This window comes from Hyperoodon ampullatus (assembly GCF_949752795.1).
Source record: "Hyperoodon ampullatus genome assembly, chromosome: 8".
In the NCBI taxonomy this organism is placed as follows: Eukaryota; Metazoa; Chordata; class Mammalia; order Artiodactyla; family Ziphiidae; genus Hyperoodon; species Hyperoodon ampullatus.
Genome location: NC_136921.1, coordinates 13,386,037 through 13,407,806, shown reverse-complemented (window position 1 = coordinate 13,407,806; position 21,770 = coordinate 13,386,037). Strand labels below are relative to the sequence as shown.

Below are 21,770 nucleotides of genomic sequence, written 5' to 3'. Positions count from 1 at the left end.
AAGTTTCTAATGGTTTTAATTTCTTTTTCAAATCCATTTTATTATTGACTTTTATCTTTCTTCTAATTTCAGAGAATGTTTTGTCTTGTAGAAAGATGACAGGTTGTAGAATCAATCAACCCTGACTTAAAACTTCTATCCTTCATCACCCAGCTCTGGGACCTCGGTTTCCTCATCTGTAATATAGAGAGAGTCACAACTATTTTAGTGCATTTAAGTGGAGACGTGAGATGAGATGATCTGTAAAGCAGCTCACACAGTCCTTAATGTGCTGTGATGTTCAGTTTACCTCTTGGCATTTCCTCTTGTCATGTAAATCCCTCCCACACACTCAATGCGTGTTTGGATTCATCAGTACATCTGCTCACAAGTTCCAGTGTTTCAAGTTAGAATGTCATTAGAAACCTCTAAATGTTGTTTTGATGAATTTGACAAAAGAAATCTCTCTCTTCTTAACCAAAGACCTCTCTGGCAGAGAGTAAAAGTTGCTCAAATTTAGAAGTATGGAAAAAGTTCTGGTTCTCTAAAGGCCTGCCTCGTAGGAATGTACCAATGGAGGACAGGAGTGTGGAGTTGATCCCGGGGCTATATTACACATAGCAAAGTGTTGCAGTTTACTTGTAAAGTAAATTCTGTACTACTATGAATGCCAAATATGGCATTGCTCCTTTCCTTATTCTATGGGCAATCATTTGCATTTTTCTACAGTTCTAGGGCTCAATTTTCTCAGAATGTTCATTTTTGTTTTAATTCAAGGGATTGTATGGTGAGCATACATCTTTAAATGACAGAGCTAGCAACTTATATTTATATAAGTTTATTATAAGGATATTATCTATTTCATTCATCCCACATAGTTAAATTGTAACGGAGACTAGTATTTCTATTGTATAAAGTGGAAAGCTGAGGCAGTTCATAACTTCCCCAATGACCCTTCCAATGCAATTCTATTTTCTGAAAACTGGAAATTGACTATTGACTGTGAAAAAGCTAAGGTTGGTTTTGTAATTCTGAACCCACACATTCATTAAAAAAATGTATGTAAAGAAATTGTCACTTATATTGCATGGCATTTCCATAATTAGATTTGTATCTATCCACAGGAGTCTTTTTAAAGATAGGATGTAAAATGTTGGAAAATATCATTCTAGGACATTCTACTCTAGATCCAGCTATAGCCATATTAAAAAACTAGATGGAACACAAGTTGTCCAAGAGTTATATACTTCCTCACGCTTTGTGTGTTTTTTTTACATTTGTGATTGTGTATTAGTTAAGTGAGTAACAGAGCTGCTGTAACAGACACAACCGAAAACTTTAGTGTTTTTCCCTTGAAAAAATGTTTCTTAGTTGCACAAATCCAATATCGATGTTCCTGGGTGATGGCTGTTCCTGATTGTTGGACAGATCTGGGCTCCTCTGAACCCATGACCCTGTCATTCCTGAGAACCTCTGAGCCTTCTGCTGAATCCTCTGTCTCAGGCTGACAGATGGGGAAAAGGAGAGAGTGTCATGTGTGACAGATTTTTATATGTCTGTCCTGAGAGAGACACACATTCAGAATTCAGTCACAAGTCCCTGTGTAACTTCAAGGGATTGAATACTCAATATGTAATTATTGTACACAAAAGTGCATAAATCCTGATAGCAGTGATGGTGCAAAAGTGGAGGGGATGATCTCGGAAGTGCCTACAGTCTTTGGACTTCCTGATGACTTACTGCGTTCATACAGAAGCAGTGCAACTTTGCAGATTCTGAAGTAAGACCTGGCAATTCTATTCCCAGGTGACCCATCTTGGGGCAAGTGATTTGACTCCTCTGAACCTCAGTTATTTGACCTATGAAATTGCAAGAGAAGAAAAATGAACAGCTATTGGTCACATGCTGTTTTCCCAGAACAGTGATATCTATATAATAGGAAATATTTATATATATAACCTCATTGCATTCACAGAGCCACCCCAAGAACTGAGCCACATGGTATAAGACTTAAAAATGGGGGCTGTGGAGTTAGTTTGCCTGAGTTCAGATTCTATTCCATCCACTTATTTGCTCAGTGATTGAGGCATGTTTCTTACTCTAAGAGCCCCAACTGTTCATCTGTAAAACGGGCATGATACTATCGACCTTATAGATGGATGCAAGGAGTAATTAAATTAGCATATATAGGTGCTTCCCTGGTGGCACAGTGGTTGAGAGTCCGCCTGCCAATGCAGGGGATGCAGGTTCGTGTCCCGGTCCGGGAAGATCCCACATGCCGCGGAGCAGCTGGGCCTGTGAGCCATGGTCGCTGAACCTGCACGTCTGGAGCCTGTGCTCCGCAGCGGGAGAGGCCACAACAGTGAGAGGCCCACGTACAGAAAAGAAAAAAAAATTAGCCTATATAAAGCATCTGGAAGAGCACCAGACACATTATGTGTGCTCAGTATAAGTCAGTTGTTAATAATCTGTTTAGCACCCTAATTACTATTAGTACTGCAAAGAAGGCTCCTTCCGCACACGTTTTTTGGACACTGAAAGATGCAAACCATCCAATCAGGTACGGTTTTGAGCTTCAGCACTCTTCTTTATGAACCAACTTAGAAAACCATTTATGTTAATTTCATTAGAAAACGGTTAATTAAATGTTGTCTTAAGGAAGATATTCCAAGAAATTAAAATTATTAAAATATATTGGTTCTTTATTATTTAATACTAGGGTCCTAAGTATAGCCATGAGAAGTTGTAAGCTCTTTCATGAGTAATGTATGAATTATTCTACTAGAACGTAGCAAATGCATTTAGAATTATCTTTATGTTGGCAGGTGCGGGGAGCCATGGGAAGAGCAGTTGAAATAGGGAAGCAGAGATGAAAGTTAACAGTAGGATTTTTTTGGCCATCTCAGTTCCATTTGAATCCTTCTGGTAGGAAGGATTCTACAAACTATTACAAAACACCCATATCTTCCTGCTTGTCCTTTGTCTTTCTGACTTTCATTCCCCCCCCCCATATTTTATTTCTGAGTGGTTTATTGGTCTAAATCTGGGTAAGAACTGAGAGGAAGAAAGTTTGTCATAGTTTTATGAAAGCATGGACTTGTGAAGTTGTGTCAGTTACTTCTTCAGGCTCTTAGAAACTGGGTCCAGAGCAGCATACCAAAAGGGATTCCTCATATTTTCAAAAGGAGTAGGTATGTCATCTCCTTGGACATCTAGCAGTCTTGACTGAGGGAGTCTTTTTTTCTTTTTTTTAACTTTTTATTTTGTATTGGAGCACAGTTGATTAGCAATGTTATGTTAGTATCAGGTGTACAACAAAGTGATTCAGTTATACATATACAGGTATCTATTCTTTTTCAAATTCTTTTCCCAATTGAGGTTGTTACAGAAATTGAGCAGGGTCGATTTGAATCAGGAGTGGTATGCACTGCCACAAGCTGGAGAGAACCCAGGATTCTAATAAGGGAGCTGTAGGCAATGAGATCATGAAAGCAGATGTGGCCATAAGGTCCATATGTTTAAATGCACCAAGTTATGTAGACATAATACTGTTGACAATGGAAGCCCTTTGACATTCTAGGGAGATAAATGACATGATGAAAGCAGTTCTCTAGGAACAGAAGTCTTATAGCAGCAGTAATTCCCCCTCCATTCTGCTCTTCCTTGCCACTGTCCCCAGCACTATCCCTCTGTTGACTCTCTTTCCTTTCTCTGAAGCCCCCAATTGAAAGGCATTAGTAAGGCAAATGCTATAGTGACTTGTGAATGAGGGTAGCATAATATGGCCGAGGCACAGGGACAATCCTAGAATCGTTTCCACTGTCAACTAAAAAAAGATATTCACAGCCTAAAAGTTGAAAGTTATGTTTTATTTGGTAGGACTTCAAGCCCGGGAAGCAGCATCTCAAGTAACCCTGAGGGAACTGCTCCAAGGAGGTGAGGAGGGAAGCCAGGTTATATAGGAGTTTTGCAACAAAGGGCAGGTAGTCCGAAAATCAAAAGGTTATTGTTAATTAAGGAAAACCAGGCATCTCAAGTTAAGGAATTTAGCCCTTTTCTATGTATGGGAAGATGCAAGAATCTGGGCTCACTGAAATCATTCCTTAGATATGCACCTCAGCTCTCTGGGGCCAGTATCCTGTGCTTTCACATCCTGAGTTTCCTCAGGGCTCACCTTAGGGAGTGGCTGCCTTCTGATGGCTGCTAGATGGCAGGTATTCTTTCCTTCCTGAGTTCCCTTAGGGCTCAGCAGCTCACCGTTGGCTGTGGTTGCAATCACTGATGACTGTGACGTCCTTTGTTTACCGATATGGCAGAAAATATCCCATTTGTCACCACCAAGGATTTTATTGCTTCAAATCTTAGCTTTGATTCCACTTCTGAGCATAAGTTGGTCCTTATGTATAGTGGAGGACGATACTGCAACCCATAATTGATTCTTTGAAAGGTAGGAGCTGAGAGGGCCTGGGATGGAAGAGCCATTTTCTAGGTAATAACTTTCAGGCTGAAAGAGCATATGTTTTTCACAATTAGAGAAGCTTTTTGAGTATTGATTTAGGAAAGGTATTTTTATTATTTATTTATTTATTTATTTATTTATTTATTTATTTATTGGTACGCGGGCCTCTCACTGTTGTGGCCTCTCGCGTTGTGGAGCACAGGCTCTGGACGCGCAGGCTCAGCGGCCATGGCTCACGGGCCCAGACGCTCCGCGGCATGTGAGATCTTCCTGGACCGGGGCATGAACCCGTGTCCCCTGCATTAGCAGGCGGACTCTCAACCACTGAGCAACCATGGAAGCCTTGAAAGGTATTTTTAAACGAGCTGGCATCCTCAATGGTTATAACATGAATTACCATTGATATGAAGGATGTCTTCTTGGGCAGTAAGTAAACAGCGTGGGAAGCAGGCGAGAAGAAATTGAGATGGAGAACATGAATTAGGTAGCAAGGAAGGAACCTCTCTATTGAACTCTTGGCTTGGTAGATCATAAGCTACAAGGAAACTGCTTGCTCTTAAGCTGATTTTGGGTTTCTTGTACAAGATGTTCATTTTTTCCTGCCTTTCCATACTGACCCCATAACAATTTGGATGAATTTGGCTAAAAGGAAAATGGCCAACTTCTTTTGAGGAAATCCAATTATAATTGGATTAGAGTCCAATTATAAACCCTTGTAATGTTGACCATAAACTAATTGGAGTCCAATTAGTTTATGGTCAACATTACAAGGGTTATTTTGATTACTTGGGGCATAAGTGTTTATTTTGAGTTAGGATGAAAGGCCACAAACTTTAGGTCAACGTGGCTCAGACTTGAAATCACAGAATGAAAGGAAATTTATTTAGATGGTGAAGTAAGGGAGCCGCAGACCCCAACGCCTGCAGCTGCCTAGGAGGCATTGGAAATGAGTACTTTCTCACTTTGATAGAATCAACAGGGCAGAAAATATTTTTCTATCAAATGAAAAGTTTTATTCCTAGTGAAATGAAAAATGGCAACTGGCACTTTGCCTCAGCAGTGAATTACACAGAACCAAGTTGAACAGCAAAGACAAGCCTATTTAAAGAGAGGAGAGAAAACTCAGACCCAGCCAACTGTTGCCATGTTTCTCTGATTTTTCAAGAGAAGCCAAATTCTAGGTGCTCTTGCCCTGGCCCTCTCCTTTCCCCCTCTGTTTCTCTCTCTCTTTCTCTCTCTCTCTTCCTATATCATCTAATGATTTTTTTTCACATTGGTTCAAAAATTTTAAATATTGTGCATTTTATACAACATACACCTGTGAGCCTGATGCAGCCTTGCATTTCACAGTTTGTGCTCTCTGGTCCTTTCTAACCTGAGGCCAAGAGAAGTGAAGTGATTTGCCAGAGCTAGTAAATAGCAAAGCTGGCTTCAGAAGGGAAGTATTATGATCCACAGCTTGTTTCTCATTCTATTACAAAGTTAAGCTCCTATATTGGGCAATGCATTCTAGTGGAGAAAAAAATATATTTTATGTACTTTCTCAGCTCTATTCCAAGATCTGAAAATGATTACTAGCTCTACCAGCGATTTGTAAAGACTTTTCCTTGAGAATTAGCTTATTCTGCTTGTCTCTGAACTTCCCTCTCTTTTGCTAGATAAAACAAATGTTTATTGAGATGTGACTCTCCCTAATTTATCTGTAGTCAAGTCCATGTGCACTATTTAAAACCAATATTTTGTAATGAAATTAAACTTGAAATTAAATTAATGCTAATGTAAGTGATTAAGAGAATATTCTTAGTGAAAAACATCAATACACTTGTTATAATTGAATTTTATCTTGTAATACCGTTTGCTCCTTGAGGGAATGTCTTTTTAAGGCACTCTACTTAGAAAGTTCTTGTGCATTTAAAAACATAAATTAATTCTGAAACCTGCTAAGAGGTTTTTTTTTTCTTTAATACAAACAATGTTTAATCAATTAACGGCTGAAATTGTAGTCATTATTAGGTTTAATTGCTGAGGAATATGTTGTGCTTTCTTTATTGGGAAGAAATGTATCACAATTTTTCTATAGTTTTTTTACGTTCCCAGGGTAAAGAATTCATAATCATAAAATAGTAAAAAGGCAATTAAGTTATATGTATGTATATATGTATATCTATGTCTACGTCTGTATTTATATCTATAGCTATATTTTAAGATTATACATTGCCCTGTCTGAAGACATAGACATAATATTTTTGATATTTGGATGTAAATCAACTTTCCTCTGAAAAACCTCATCTTGCATTTTGATATAGGAATGTCATATATCATATCACATATCATTTATGCTTATGTTAGATGTCCTTCACAACTTTATCCAGATTTAATGCAGCAACACTTTAAGGCAGTTTCAGACCCTTGAGAACTATATCATAAATCAACTCTTTCTCATGCAGTGTTATCATTATTTCTCAAAGCTATTGCGTTTTTCTGTATCCTTACACAGATGAATCTACTTATTATACCTGTATACATGCTCTGTATACATATATAGAGATGCACATACCATGTCACTCACAACTGGATGGATGGTGTATTATTGGATAGATAGCTTTTCCGTTGTATGATTGATCATAGTCTTTCACCAGAGAACATATGCTAAATCACATACAATTGCCAATTTGCATTTTGCGTTTGTTCATAAGAGATACCGAGTTAACATCCTATTTTAGCAACTTGCTTTGCATTTAGTTGTCATCTTGTAATATAAAAATGTGATCATTTTAAGTGTTTAAAACCATTTTTCTAGAAGTTGAAATTTTATTCTCCTCTAAAATTCTGCGACAGTGAAAATTTTATAAAATTATGGTTTGATGCAATTAGCGTCTTCTTTCATGGTGGTATGAAAGCCATCCCTGGTCTTTTTCCTTCATGCAGCCTTTCTTGGGCTTTTTTTCCTAATACCACACATTGAATCAGCCAACACTTCTGTGCGACTCAGTCAAGAGGCACTAACATCTCACTATACTTGTGAATATACTTGAAGATGCTTAAATATGTGTAGAAGGACTATGATATTGTGTGCTGCCATGAAACAGAGGAAAAGATGCTTATTGAAATGAACTTGAATTGTGGTTGGTGAAGTAAAATGAAAAATATCTTCAGAGGGACGCCTTTGGTGAAGGACCCAGAGCAGGTAACGTATCGTCAACCCACAATTATATGGAAATAGCAATACAACCAGTGAGTAAGTAGTTTGTAAGTGAGATGAGATGGAGGTATTCTTATATAGGAAGAAAAGAACAATTGTTCTTTTTTTTTTTTTAATTTTTTGGGGCGTGCCATGTGGCTTGCAGGATCTTAGTTCCCCAACCAGGGATTGACCTGCACTCTTGACAATGAACGCATGGAGTCCTAACCACTGGACCATCAGGGAATCCCCCCATTGTTCTTATTGTTATTGGGCTTGATATTATTCACCACTTGGACACATCTCCGATCACGATGCTCCATCCTTTAGATGTTTTAGTAATAACTTCTTCAAGAAGGAAGCCAGGAGGGAGGTAAAGTGAAGACAGAGAACTACCTTTGCAATTTAACTGTGGGATATTAAATATAACAAAGTGAAAATACTCTGGGGACTAATGAATATATTCTTGTGGATTAGAGGCAAGGAATCTGAGCTACGGATAGAGGGTCTAATCTGGGGAAGGAGATGATCGTATTCTGCTCTATTAATAATTCCCTCTCACACTCAGTATGGAATCCGTCTCTAGAGACTGCTAAGTGATCTTTAACCTCTTCTGAACTTGATTTTTTCATCTATAATATGGTGATCACAGGGCTATTGTGAGGCTAAAATGAAATGAAGCAGGCTGAGTGTTCACACAGTGCCTTGCCCACTGAGAGGAGATGCTATATGATTATCGTGCCCGTGATCTTGATAATAGCAGAGACTATGGTGTGATGACAATAATGACAAATATAACAAATAACAAGGTCAAAGTTTCATCCCTCCCCCAAAGTTTTGATACTTTATAAATCCTCTAATCTTTCAATCTTTCAGCAGCAAACTTTACCACCTTCATGTGACCCAGCACACTTTCCCATACTATTGGCTATGTGAAGTGAATATGTGAGAAGTACCCTAACAATTGTGTGTGTGTGTGTGTGTTTCCAGTGTGGGCCACTTTCATCAGAATTAGCTGTGAGACAATCCAGTGTAATGATAAGGGCACAGACTTTAGCACTTGGTATATTTTGTCTTGAATTCCAATTCTAGTTCTGCCTTCTATTAGCAATATGATACTAGACATATTATTTAACCTCTTCAAGCCTCAATTTATCATCTAACAAATAGCAATAAGACATGCTTATATAGTTATTAAGCTCTAAAGAAATTGATATATGCTAAGTGCCAGTCGGGTGTCTGGAACATGGTTTACGTATAATAAATAATGGTTGCTGCTATTATTATATTGTTGATGTTCTTATGATTATTACTTAGATTGTGACAATCCTTCATTCCAAAGTCACTTGATCAAAGGTGAATGTAGCTTGCTAACTTATTTTAGAACATTTATAAAATCATTCAAGGATGTTTTGAGATCATTCCTTGAGATCAATCAAGAATCTCAAGATATGAGACTTTATTAACTTTAGCCTACTATTTTTTCTTCAGTGACATTGTAGACACATATATTCTTTCAGCAAAACTCTTATAATTTTGGTTTTTGAAACCTATAGCTTTCAATAATTTAATCATAACTTGTCTGATATGCACATATATGCACAAATATACATACAAATACATACATATACACACAAATGTATGATCCATACTTTTATACACACATACAAACATATGTTTCTGACTATATATGAATTGTATGTATGTATATGTATTCATGTGCACATGTGTATGTGCATATGGTCAGCTCCCAGACAGCTTCAAAACAGACTTTGATTTTCTGTTAATGAAATGTAATGATTCTTTTAAACATAATTGTTAAATATTTTCCAAAATGAAACACTTTAGAAGACTTTGATATAATATATTGCAACCTGGAAAACGATATTTGTCCAATATATGCATCATTTGAAGCTGGAGAATGAAACAGTATTTTTTTTTTGTAAAAGACTGTTTGTGTGTATATATATGTGTATTCATATAGATTTATGTTTGAAGAAGATAATGATTACACCAGGGTAATATGAAGAGGAGAAGTAAAATTTTTCACTTAGACAACATTTTCCTTAAGGTAGAACTGATATTCATATTCTAATGATTGACAGTTTTATACCAGCTACTACCTCATAAAATGAAATTAAAGTACAGAATTACTTACAGAATTTGAAATATGGCTTAACCACTATGATTGATAAATATGTGCTTGAACAATTGATTAGATATGTGAAATAAATAAAAGTAGATTCTCACCTCATGAAAAATTAAAAAGTAAAATTTGTCCTTTTATTGTTTTACCTTTTGTCTCATTTTTCTTATTAAATATATTTTTTCTCTTCCTAAGCAATGTACTTTTAGCAAAAAAGAAGAGTGTAAACAAATGAAGTAAAAGGTGAATTCATGAGTACAATAAAACCATAAACTCTGAAAAACATAAAGAGTTATATTTATAGGTTATCAAAAAGTCAGGAAATTTAAAGAACAAAAAAATGGAGAAATTTTGAAAAAATTAACTGCTTTTACTACATAAAAATTAGAAACTCCTGTTAGTAATAATGTAAATGACTAAAGTGTCAAACATTGGAAATTAATAATATAAATAATGCATAAATACCCTAAATTTTAAAATATATAAATTAGTAAGTAAAACTACCCCTTTATTAGAAAAAAAGAATAAACTAAGGTTATGTGTCAACTCCTCTGTTTTTAAACATTTGTGAAATATCCAAACTCATTCAACTCTCTATTAATGAAAGTAAATTTTGAAATCAAAGTGTTCTTTTAGACATATAAAATGCAGAAGAATTTCTTGCTTGTTTGTTTGCTTGCTTGTTTCTTTTGGTAACACAACTCAATGCTAATAAAGATGTGGTATAAGTCCCACACTGCTATGGGAATGGAAAATAGTTTAACTTTTCTGGAAGACAAATAGGCTGTATCTGTATCAACAGCCTTAAAATGTTTTGACCTTTTGACTTGAGAATTACTGTTTGAGTGGCTTCCTGAATAAAAAAAAAATCATAAAATATTGAAACATTATTTACAGCATTTAAGGAATGAAAGCCAATCAAATGTGAGCAATTATAAAATGACTAAATAAAGATATTCATAATGAATAATTTTTATTATCATGTCTTGAAAAAAGTATTTAAGACTCCAATAATGAGAAAAATTTGAGGATATAATAATACTATATAATCCTAAGTTTAAAAAAAGATATTTTATACATACATAAGATATCACAATATATACATATATGATTTATGTGAGGAATTTACTACATTTTTTGTATGGTGGTATCACAGATAATTTTTGCTTATGATATTATTACCCATATTTTGTGTAATAGGTATATTTTACTTTTATAATCAGAAAAATGTAGTGAAAAAGTTTACCTCTCAAACTAGTCACTTTGAAATATTATTTCAATGAAGCTTTAACTATTTAAAACATTGTGGGACTTCTATGGGAGTACTAACTCAGGATTCTAGGGCTACAAAAATGGTGTAAACAAGATCTGTGCTTTTCAAAAGTTCAGAATCTTGTGCAAAACTTGTAATAAACACATGCATTCATAGCATGGTGTAAGAGGTTGCAGATTTCAGTAATGAATGAGTGAATGAGTAGATGGTACTCCAGAAATAAGCAAGCATGGCTGTCAGAGTCATAGAGGATCTCACAATGGATTCTTGCTGCATTTAGCTCCACTTTAAAAGCATAAGTGGGATTTCACAGAAAAGATGAGGCTGCAGGGAGGAAGAGAGTTCCAGAATGAGGAAACAGCTTGAGCTAAAAATGGGAGCAAGTAGTGTGCCTGTGGTCCCAGTTGAGTTTTGAGTAGTCAGTTATGACTGGCATATGAAGTAAATGGCTGGGTAAAAAATATTAGCTGACTGAAGCTGACTGTGATGGACCTGGAGCATTAACTATTTTCTTTAGGTAAAGGAGAACCGTTGAGTTAACATGATTTTGTGGAAGCTTCGCAGGGAGCTCTTGGGCAGAAGTGTGGATGGTGGATGAGAAGTAGCCAATAAATGAAACCTTAGAGGCAATCTTAATAGTCCAGGGACTGAACCAGGAAAATGACTCTGGAAATGTAAAAGGTGATGACAGATTTGAGAAACATTTATGGAATAGCATTAACTGCCTTTTGGGCCATTTGAATGAAGTTGCCTGAGACCCACCTTGCCTAGAACCTAGACTCAGAATCTCTAAGTATAGTGCCTAAGAATTTGATTTTAGCAAATTCCCAAGGGGAGATGACCACATACTAAAGTTTAGGGAGCATCAGTTTGTCACTTAACCTGAGCCAAAGAGTCAAGGATTCTGAGACTCCAGAACTCAAATCCTTGAGACCCCAAGGATTCAAACACCCTAGAATGTTTTCAGCTGTAGAACACCCAGATTATGGCTCACACGGCAGGGAGGACTGAGTTTAACATTAGATGTCTTCTATGGCTCAAAAATTCCAGGAAATATATTCTTTAACCTTGTACAATTAGGGATATTATTGGATTCAGCTGAGCCAAAGTGAAATCAAATTATTCAATAAATCAAAGATTTCCAAAGCCCCTTTCCTGAAGACACTGAGAGAGCATTGCTCTTCTAGTTATCCATTTGTTTATTCATTCGTTCCTTGCATGAGTATTTATGACATATTTCCTTGTGCTAAAGGATAAGGATGTAAGTATTAACTATAGAGCCCCTCCTTCTCTTCAAAGAATTCACAGTCTACTAGGGATAGAGGAGCCTATATTTTTGTGTGCACCATGAAGTAGATGCTAAATCATTACATGCAATTCTCCCAGCAAACCTGAGGTCTTATTATTTTCATATTACAGATAAAGAACCAAGGTCTCAGGAAGATTATATGACTTGTCCCAGAACTCACAACGAATAAGTGGTAAAACCAGGCCATGATATCCATTTTATCCACCTTAATCTGTCCCTTAAGAAAGAAGGAGATCAAAAGTGCACACAAAAATAGGATTATTGTTATTACAGACGGATGTGCAGTGTACTGGCAGAGCTTGGAAACAGCTATAATTGCCACTGTTTAGCAGAGTAGTTCAGACCAGCCTCCGTCCTTGAAAGTGACTTGTGACCTGGGTCTTGATTATAGGACATCACTATAAAACTGAAGAGTTAGGTGTTTTCCTCATTTTGCAGGCAGAGAAAAATGAGCAATCTATATTAACTTGAAACTCTATTTATAGCCATGCAATTGTAAGGTTTATTAACTTACAATTTAAAAATCTTTATGATGAGTGATTTTTACATAATTGATCATATAAACAAGTACAGATATGTAAAAACAAATATCATATATGGCTTAAAATACCAACATGTGATGTTTCTTATAGTTGATCAGAGATTGTATACTGAGGCAGATCTTCAGATCTAGAAAAAGAAGGATGAGAGTTGTATACCCATGATGTCTCAGTCAAAAACAACTCTGAAATAAAGACGTGGTTCTCATTTTAATAATATATCTATATCTCAAAGCTAAATTTAGACCACCTGAAATAAACACTGCAGTTTCAGTATATACCTCAGGTGTATATCTGTCTAATAATTCTTTCACAAAGCATAGGTTCTAAATCAACACTGCTGATAAACGAGGGAATATTACACAGGAATAATTAAAAAAACAATCAATAGATCAGAGTTAAAGATGAAAAAAACATAGGCAAAAAACTATGGAAAATGCTAAAGTTATCCCAAGGATGCAATTATTTCAAATACTGTCATAAAAGTTTAAAAGCTAGGAACATTTCAGACATAATATTTAATTCTCATAATATCTCAAGCAAGAAAACCAGATAAGTAGCTTGTACAACATCATCATAAAGTGAGATTAAAAGCCAGGATCTTTTCCAGACCCATGGAACTGATTAGTCCCTGCTTTTTTGGTTTTGTCAACTTATGTTAGCTTTTTTTAAAAATATTGCACATTTATATTATATTTTTTTGTTTTGCACACTTACATTATGTAGTTTTTAATTTTTGATATTTCACACTTTTCTGTTGAATTAGCTTCATTCCGACCTTCATGAAAAAAGAAAAAAAATTCATTTAGTGTGGAACCATCTTCCTGACCTTGAATTTGTAATTTTCAAAGTAGAATAAATGGTATTTATGTCATTGTAAAGTCACATGGATTATTTGACTGTACCTTTTAATATTTACAATATAAAATACTGTGATGTTGGGTCACCTCTATATGGTTTCAATTATTTTACACAAATACATAGGAAGAGAGAGGTAGATGCATATATATGTACATAGAGTATGTTTTACTCATTCAAAGCAAAAAACATTTTTTTTCTTTTAATGTATAATGATCAAGGAACATGGATTTGAGCACTTGTTATTCGATAACTAAGTAAAAAAACAATTAGTGAATTTGCTGACAAGTGCAGATAATTATAACCCTTCCATCTCTGTGTTATGTCGATTTCAAAAGGTTTATTGAGGGCTTATGTCATTGCCTATGTTATGCAAAGCTGACATTTTCTTTCCAAAATATAGTTGGAAAAAAAGAAAAAATATATTATTCACTAACATTATTTTTTTAAAAGTTATCAAAACAACTTTTATATTGAAGTTGAATCAACACTGTGACATAGCACAGACAAGCAAATAGCCACTGCAGGGTTACTAAAAGAAAAGGTTGACCTTATATTGAATCTCTTATTTAGAAGATTTAAACCAGATTATCCACTTTATTTCTTTAATTCCAACATGCCTCTTCTTTCTTATAATGATGAAATTGTAAAAATGTGCCCAAATAATTTCTCTAAACTAATAGTCAGAGCTGATTTTAAATCTAAAAGTCTCATCCTTTATGATTCATCTAATGGGCCAAACTTTATATGAAAAATATTGTAAGTATATATGAATCAATGCTCTTAATTTTGTTTTATAGCCTTTTTTATAGTACTAATATTGATATTATCCTTTTTGATCTTCTATCAGGCATTTTTTATTTTAAGGGTTAATTGGCTATTTACCTAGTAAGTTAGCGACCTTTTTCTTTAAAGGGCCAGACAATAAATATTTTAAGCTTTACAAGCCATGTGGTATCTGTCCCAATTACTGAACTCTACTTGATAGTGTGAAAGCAGGTATAGTTAATCCATGAACGCATGGGCATGTCTGTATGCCAGGTAAAACTTTATATATGCTGACATGTGAATTTCATATAATTTTCACCTGTCATGGAATATTCTTCTTTTGTTTTTTTTCAACTATTTAAAAGCTTAAAACAAAAATTCTTGTTTATGGGCTGTACTAAAACAGGCAATAGACTTTATTTGAAAAGTGTATTATAGTCTGCCAACCCATGTCCTTTTTCCTGAAGATATATGTAAACAAGGCATGGTGCTTACGTGTTTATTCTTTATGTACATTTTGTTAGTAAAGAATCAATCTCTTTACCCACTAAATGAGAGAGGAAGAACGTTTTCAATGAAAGCAGTAACACATCTGTCTGACCTGTTACTCCTAAGGATAGGAGTCTGCTCTCCCTTGATGACCCACTAATGTTATTCGTGCTCTCCTGGATAAATTTTCTTCAGGGCAAAGGGAAAATCAGAGAACTTTGGTAACTCTAGCTTCCTTTTCAGCCAGACTAAAGCTTATACTCCTCACACTGGAAATGATGAATTTTTTTAAATTAATTTTTATTGGAGTATGGTTGATTTACAATGTTGTGTTAGTTTCTACTGTATAGCAAAGTGAATCAGTTATACACATACATCTATCCACTCTTTTTAAGATTCTTTTCCCACATAGGTCATTACAAGTTGGAAATGATGACTTCTCATCAAATGGGCTACCCAGGTGGCACAAATTGGGACAGAGAGAGCAACATGCAACTGATAGATTTTTTCCCCCCCTAGAGCTTCTGAAAATTAGTATTGGTATTGTGTCTATTGTTTAAGAAATTAAATTTGATTCTCAAATCTTCAGACTCACAACTAAACTTAATTCCAAAGCCAGTATCACACCTGCTAAAAATCTTTGATGAATTTTTTTTACATGCTTACTCATGAGGCATAAAAATCAAAATCAGTAGGGATAGGCATGCTTTTATCAGTTTTATTCTCATATAGATTTTAATATTGAAATTCTCCATGTGCTTATTTCAGAGTATTCTTTTCTCTTATGGTTTACATACTTTAAAAAATTGAATACTTTAAATAAACATTATGGGGATTTATTATTGGACAGTCTAACTATTCTTTTGTTTCTTGGATGAAGTATACTCAATATCAGGAAGTACTTTGATTATTTTTTAGAGAAAGTAATTATTGAAGTGAATTAATACTCCTCATTTATGTTATTCCTGATGCATTGAAAGCTCCATAGATAAGATCATGAATGATGTATGGGACTTTACATTTTTTCAGTTCCAAATATGCATACTATATATAAAGTATATTCAAGTGTACATACTACGTATATATGAATTATGTACATATATACATATATAATGTATATAGGAAGTACATACACGTTCAGAGAAATACATGACTTTTCAAGGTCACACAGCAATCAAGATCCCAATCAAGTCATTTAACTCTTCCATTATACCATGTTGTTTCCATCTAAAGAATGAAAGATACAGCTACTTATTCTTTGGAAAGAATATGGTCCCATCACATTATTTTTAAAAATATATATTTTTTGAATTTTAGAGTAGTTTTAAATTTACAGAAAAACTGCAAAGAATACACACAGTGTTCCTGTATACCCCACACCCAGTTTCCTCTATTGTTAATATCTTACATTATAATGGTGTTTTTGTCACGACTAATGAATCAATATCAATATATTATTATTAAAACACATACCTTATTTGAATTTCCTTAGTTTTTATCAATCAGTTTCAGGATTTCTTCCAGCATACCACATTAATTAATTTCAGTCATCATGTCTCCTTGACCTTCTCTAGACTGTGACGGTTTCTCAGACTTTCCTTATTTTGTATGACCTTGTCAGTTTTGAGGATTACTGGACTGTTTTTGTTGTTGTTGTTGTTGTTGTTGTTGTTGTTGTTTTTTGCGGTACGTGGGCGCCTCACTACCGTGGCCTCTCCCGTTGCAGAGCACGGGCTCCGGATGTGCAGGTTCAGTGGCCATGGCTCACGGGTCCAGCCGCTCCGTGGCATGTGGGATCTTCCCGGACCGGGGCACGAGTCCGTGTCCCTTGCATCAGCAGGCGGACTCTCAACCACTGCACCACCAGGGAAGCCCTGGACTGGTATTTTGTACAATGGCTCTCAGTTTGGGTTTATCTAGTGTTTTTCTCATGGTTAGACTAAGTTATGGTTTGGAGGAGGAAAACCACACAGGTAAAGTGCCCTTCTTATCACATCATATCAAAGGTGAATACTGTCAACATCACTTATTACTGCTGATGACCAGGTGTGGTGTAGGTAGTGTTTGACAGGTTTCTTCATGTAAAGTTCTTCTCCTCCTCCTTTCTAGAGTGTACTCTTTGGAAAGAAGTCCTGTGTATAGCCTACACTTAAGGAATGGTGATATATGTTTCACCTCCTTGGGGAGGAGCTTCACTTCATTTTTATCTCCATGAAATTAGCCAAGAATATTGCCTCCACTGAATCTTGTTAATAGGAGAATCTTGTCCCAGATATGTAAGTGTGTTCATATTAATTGAACAATTATCTTCCAATGCATACTTAACTTGCCTGTGTATTTTTTCTTTCCTTCATGGTTCATACAATAAATGCATATGGATTAAAGATGAGAAACAGGACACTTGATTAAATAACTAAACTGGAAGAGTTTATTTACTGGGCTTAGTTTCAAATTAGTTGTAAATTGACTCACAGAGTTCTTTCAACTACAGGGTGAAGTGGAATGGAATTTTACAGCTAAATTTAAACTAGATATGAAGAATCTGATGATAAAAAATGGGAAAGTCTAGATATATTTTATGGGTAGTAGTCTTAACACACTTCATATAATGGCTAAACATGCTATTTGTTATGTCTAAAACAATGAATTAAAGCATAACATCTTACTATCAGAATGAAATAATTTTTGACACATTTTAGGGGGGAGGGATTTGGCTATGTCAACAGGCATGGAAGTAACACTGAGTTTATTTTGGAGAATTAAAAACAATGTGTACCCTCCAGAAAGAAATATTCAAAAACATGCTTATTTAAAAGTTAATATGAAAAGCACACTTATCTTCCCCAAAATGAATCTCATTCTTCCTTCATTCATATCATTATAACATAATAATAATTTAGGGGTGGGGTATTTTAAATGAGAAAAAAGTTTGATAGCAGATTTTACATGAGAAGATTCTACAGCAGACTTGACAGACTTGTTAAACTTTTTAAAATTAAAAAAATAATTTTCTATCTTCTAACAACCTGTATTTGAATTCTCCTAGAATACCTCACCCTCTTTCATGTATTGGGCAATGCTTTCTCATGGAATTTTTACTGACTATATAATTGATCCCAAAAGAAGATAGTTCAATATTGCAGTCAGTCTGAAAAATAAGGTTGATTTTCTTCTACTAATATTTTGAACCATTATATCTCAATCAAGGGGATATATAACTATTCTAAAATAAAAATGTAAAGAATATGAAAAACCATATAACTCTTTCTTCTTAAATTCCTATTCTTTAGATTTTTAAAGAATGAATTTTTTCTTAATAAATTGACATATATAGCATAAACTAGTATTTGACTGAAAACACATACTTATTCTAGACAATGTAATGCATTTATGAACTGTAATGACAACTATGAAATAAAGTGTAATATAATGAAATATATTGGTGACACTGTTGTCAGAGCAATCCAGGAAAATTATTATTTTGCAGTTATGTATACTGATTCACACCCTAAAATATTAAGGAAATTAAGTAATAAGTGATTTAATGTTTGTGTGGTTAAGTAAATACCATGAAAATATTGAAGTGATGCTGTAAATATCTTACCTTAAAGAAGACTGGAGGTTTTGTAATTTCCTTGAGATGTGTAAAATCCAGTGAGATTTTATTAAGGAGAAAATTATCTTGAGAGTTTTCTGAGAAGCAACAAAAACTGTTGTTCAATGACAGTGGCTTCAATTCATTCCTAAAACATTTATTGAAAGCTAAATGACTGTTCTGCATGTTGGGGCTACTGTGTTGGATGTGATTTGGGGCCGGCCCTCTGGGAATTCTGTGTTATAAATTCCATTTATAACAGTTTATAGTCACTCAATAAATTTTGCTTGTCTTTCCACCAAAATAGAGTTATTGTATTTTTATTGCTTAGATTATCATGTTAGAAAATACTATAAATCTTTTGAAAAATTTTCAAGCTACTTTGGCAATCTCCTGTTAGGACAAATATCTGTTGGTTGTTGTCCTAGAACTTCACTTAAAAAGTGAACAGCCTTGGCCAGGGCCTGGGCTAGGGACTAGAGGACACCAAAAGGTGTGAAACACAGCCCATCCTTTCAAGAAACTTTGTATCAAGTTAAACTCATTACATACAAGATATCTATCTAAGAGTATAATCTTCTGGAATCTAAGTCCAAGTCATTGATTTTTATTTATCTGATAAACACTTTTTATTCACTCATAAAGCTGTAAATATATTTGCATTTTTGAATAGCATCTGGAAATGGTGGTACCTACAATAATAACTCTTATTATAATTTCTAAATAGTATTCAGGAGATGGAGCTTGCTGTAGTAGAAAGATGATTTACTTTGGAGTCAGGCAGATCTGAGTTTGATATAGGACTGTATCACAGCCAATAACCTATGACTTTGATCTAGTTCCTTAAACTTTCTGGGACTCAGCTTTCTCACTTGTAGTGTGTAGCTAAATCTTAACTTTCAGTGTAGCTGGGAGGATTTAACATAACAACGTATACAGAGTTCTTCACACATCCTTGGCAAAGAGCAGGAATGGAAAACTGCTGTTGGGTATTTGTCAGTGTTAGAATAATAATTCTTGGGCAATGTTTCACTGTTTTAAAAATGACTTCACCTTCATTATCCAATCTAATTTTTATACTAACTTCTGAAATTAAGATATTATCAATTCAGTTATTCATGTAAAGAAACCAAGAAATGGAAGTGACCAGTGGAAATCTGACACATCCTGAATTTGAATCTTTGACTTCTAGCTCAAGATCCTGCCCTCTCCATAAAGAATTAAGAATTGTGAGAATTCAATTTTGCCCTGTTCACACCAAAGCCTACCTGTCTGGTTTGGACAAGATATGTAAATTCTTGAAGTCTTAGCTTCCTCACCTGTACATTGAAGGCATTGTACTGATATATCTTTCCAATCCTTTCCAGTTTTGCATGCACTATGAGAGTCAGTAGAGTGTAGTTGTTAAGATACAGGTGTTGGAGATAAACTCGTGGATTCAAATCCTGACTCTGCCATTTGTTGGCTATGTAAGCTTAGGCAAATTACTAAATCTCATCAAGTCTCATTTTACTCATCATTATGGGTTAATAAATAGTACTTACTTCAGGGCATCATCTTTGTGAGGAATAAATGCATTAAACTATGCAAAATACGAAGAAAGGGATCTGGTATAGAATAAATGTCATACATATAAGTTTTTGCTGATTATTTCCTAAAATTGTGCCATCAAGCTTAATGACTCCAAGTGAGCTATTTTAACTCTTCAAGTCAGAGTAGGTTTGCTTAAACAATTAAGTGTAAGCATCACCATCCTGGATTCTTGGCCCAATCACACTGCTGTTCTTGTGACACTGACTCAACTCACTAGCTCTGTTCTAAAGAACTGTTATTGGTGGCCATAGCCACATACACCTGGGAGCAGTGTTTACCTGTCCAGAAATAGATGTATGTGTATCAATATATAGTCAGCACTGAATCTTCTCCTGGTACCCAATTGAACTGATGAATCTATTTCTTTGAAGTTCTGGAACTATTCGGGATCTGGGTCAGTATGATTTCAGAAGCCAACGATTCTAATTATACATTTGCTGAAGCACCAAAAAGTATAGCAAAACTGCTTTGCAATATAATTATTTAAGCATATAAATTCCAAGCATTAGATGCAAATTAAAACTCATTTTTGTAGAAGAATAATTAAAGGTCTTAATTCTATATGTTATTTGTAGACAAATGCAAGTTTTATTTTACTAATAAAATTGTTCGTTAAAATCTTTAAAACATATCACATTCATATTAGATATCACTGAAAAGTAATTCAATAATTGAACTTAGACATATTGAGATGCATACGCCAATGGAGTCAACATAAAAGTAACAGCTAAATTTTTGGCAAATTGCTTAAAATTTTTTTTAAAAAGGTTTTATTTCCATAGCATGGACTTTTAGAACATATTGGTAAGCTATTCCTGCCTAAATTATTGTTTAATAATATTACAATATTTAATAATTTAAGTACAAATTTTATTTACAGTTTCCATGCTTTAATTTTGCTTTGTAAGAATTTCAGAAATATAGAAACAGCTGACATTTTTCGAAACAACTACTAGCACAGTGGAAAAAAAAAGCTGCTTTCATTCCATTTTTTTTTTCTGTATTCACTCTTTTTTGCTAGGTGGCATGCATGCAGTGGTTTCATGGAGACCATACAATGCTTGAGATGATTGAGAAAAAACGTTGCTTGTGCAAGGAAATAAAAGCTAGACAGAAAACGGAAAAGGGCCTTTGCAAACAGGATAGCATGCCTATCCTACCCAGCTGGAAGAAGAATGCGGGTACAAAGAAGTACAGCCCTCCACCCTATTCTAAACAGCAAACGGTATTCTGGGACACTGCCATATGACTGTGTGCAGGATGGCGTGAGCTCCACATTATTTAACACGAAGAGGGAGGTCGACTCGGTCATGTGATAAGTAACTGTTACATATCGTCTCAGTCAAAATGGAATGCCAGTGGTTCCCTGGAAAACCCATGGGAAGCTGTGCCTATTTGTGGCTAGTTCAAGATAAAATCCGTATTTCCTTGCATTTAAGGCACACGTATTTATCATGGATTATTTTGAATCCAGAAGATATTAAGATGTAAATATTTTACTAGTTTATGGATGACACCTGAAATAATACACATTATACGTATATAAATGATAGAAATATCAAGAGTTTTACTATATGATAC

The 21,770-nt window shown here is 34.8% G+C and overlaps 1 protein-coding gene across 1 annotated transcript in view; it reads left to right on the top strand.

Moving 5' to 3' along the window:
- Positions 1-21,438, top strand: part of NYAP2 (neuronal tyrosine-phosphorylated phosphoinositide-3-kinase adaptor 2) — a gene marked incomplete at both ends in the record, with an annotated part of 261,901 nt that extends 240,463 nt beyond the window's left edge. Inside the window, one exon of the mRNA XM_079710196.1 lies at positions 21,211-21,438. Within this exon, the coding sequence (XP_079566322.1) occupies positions 21,211-21,438 (228 nt within the window). The remainder of the gene's footprint in view (positions 1-21,210) is intronic.
- Between the last annotated feature and the right edge of the window lie 332 nt (positions 21,439-21,770).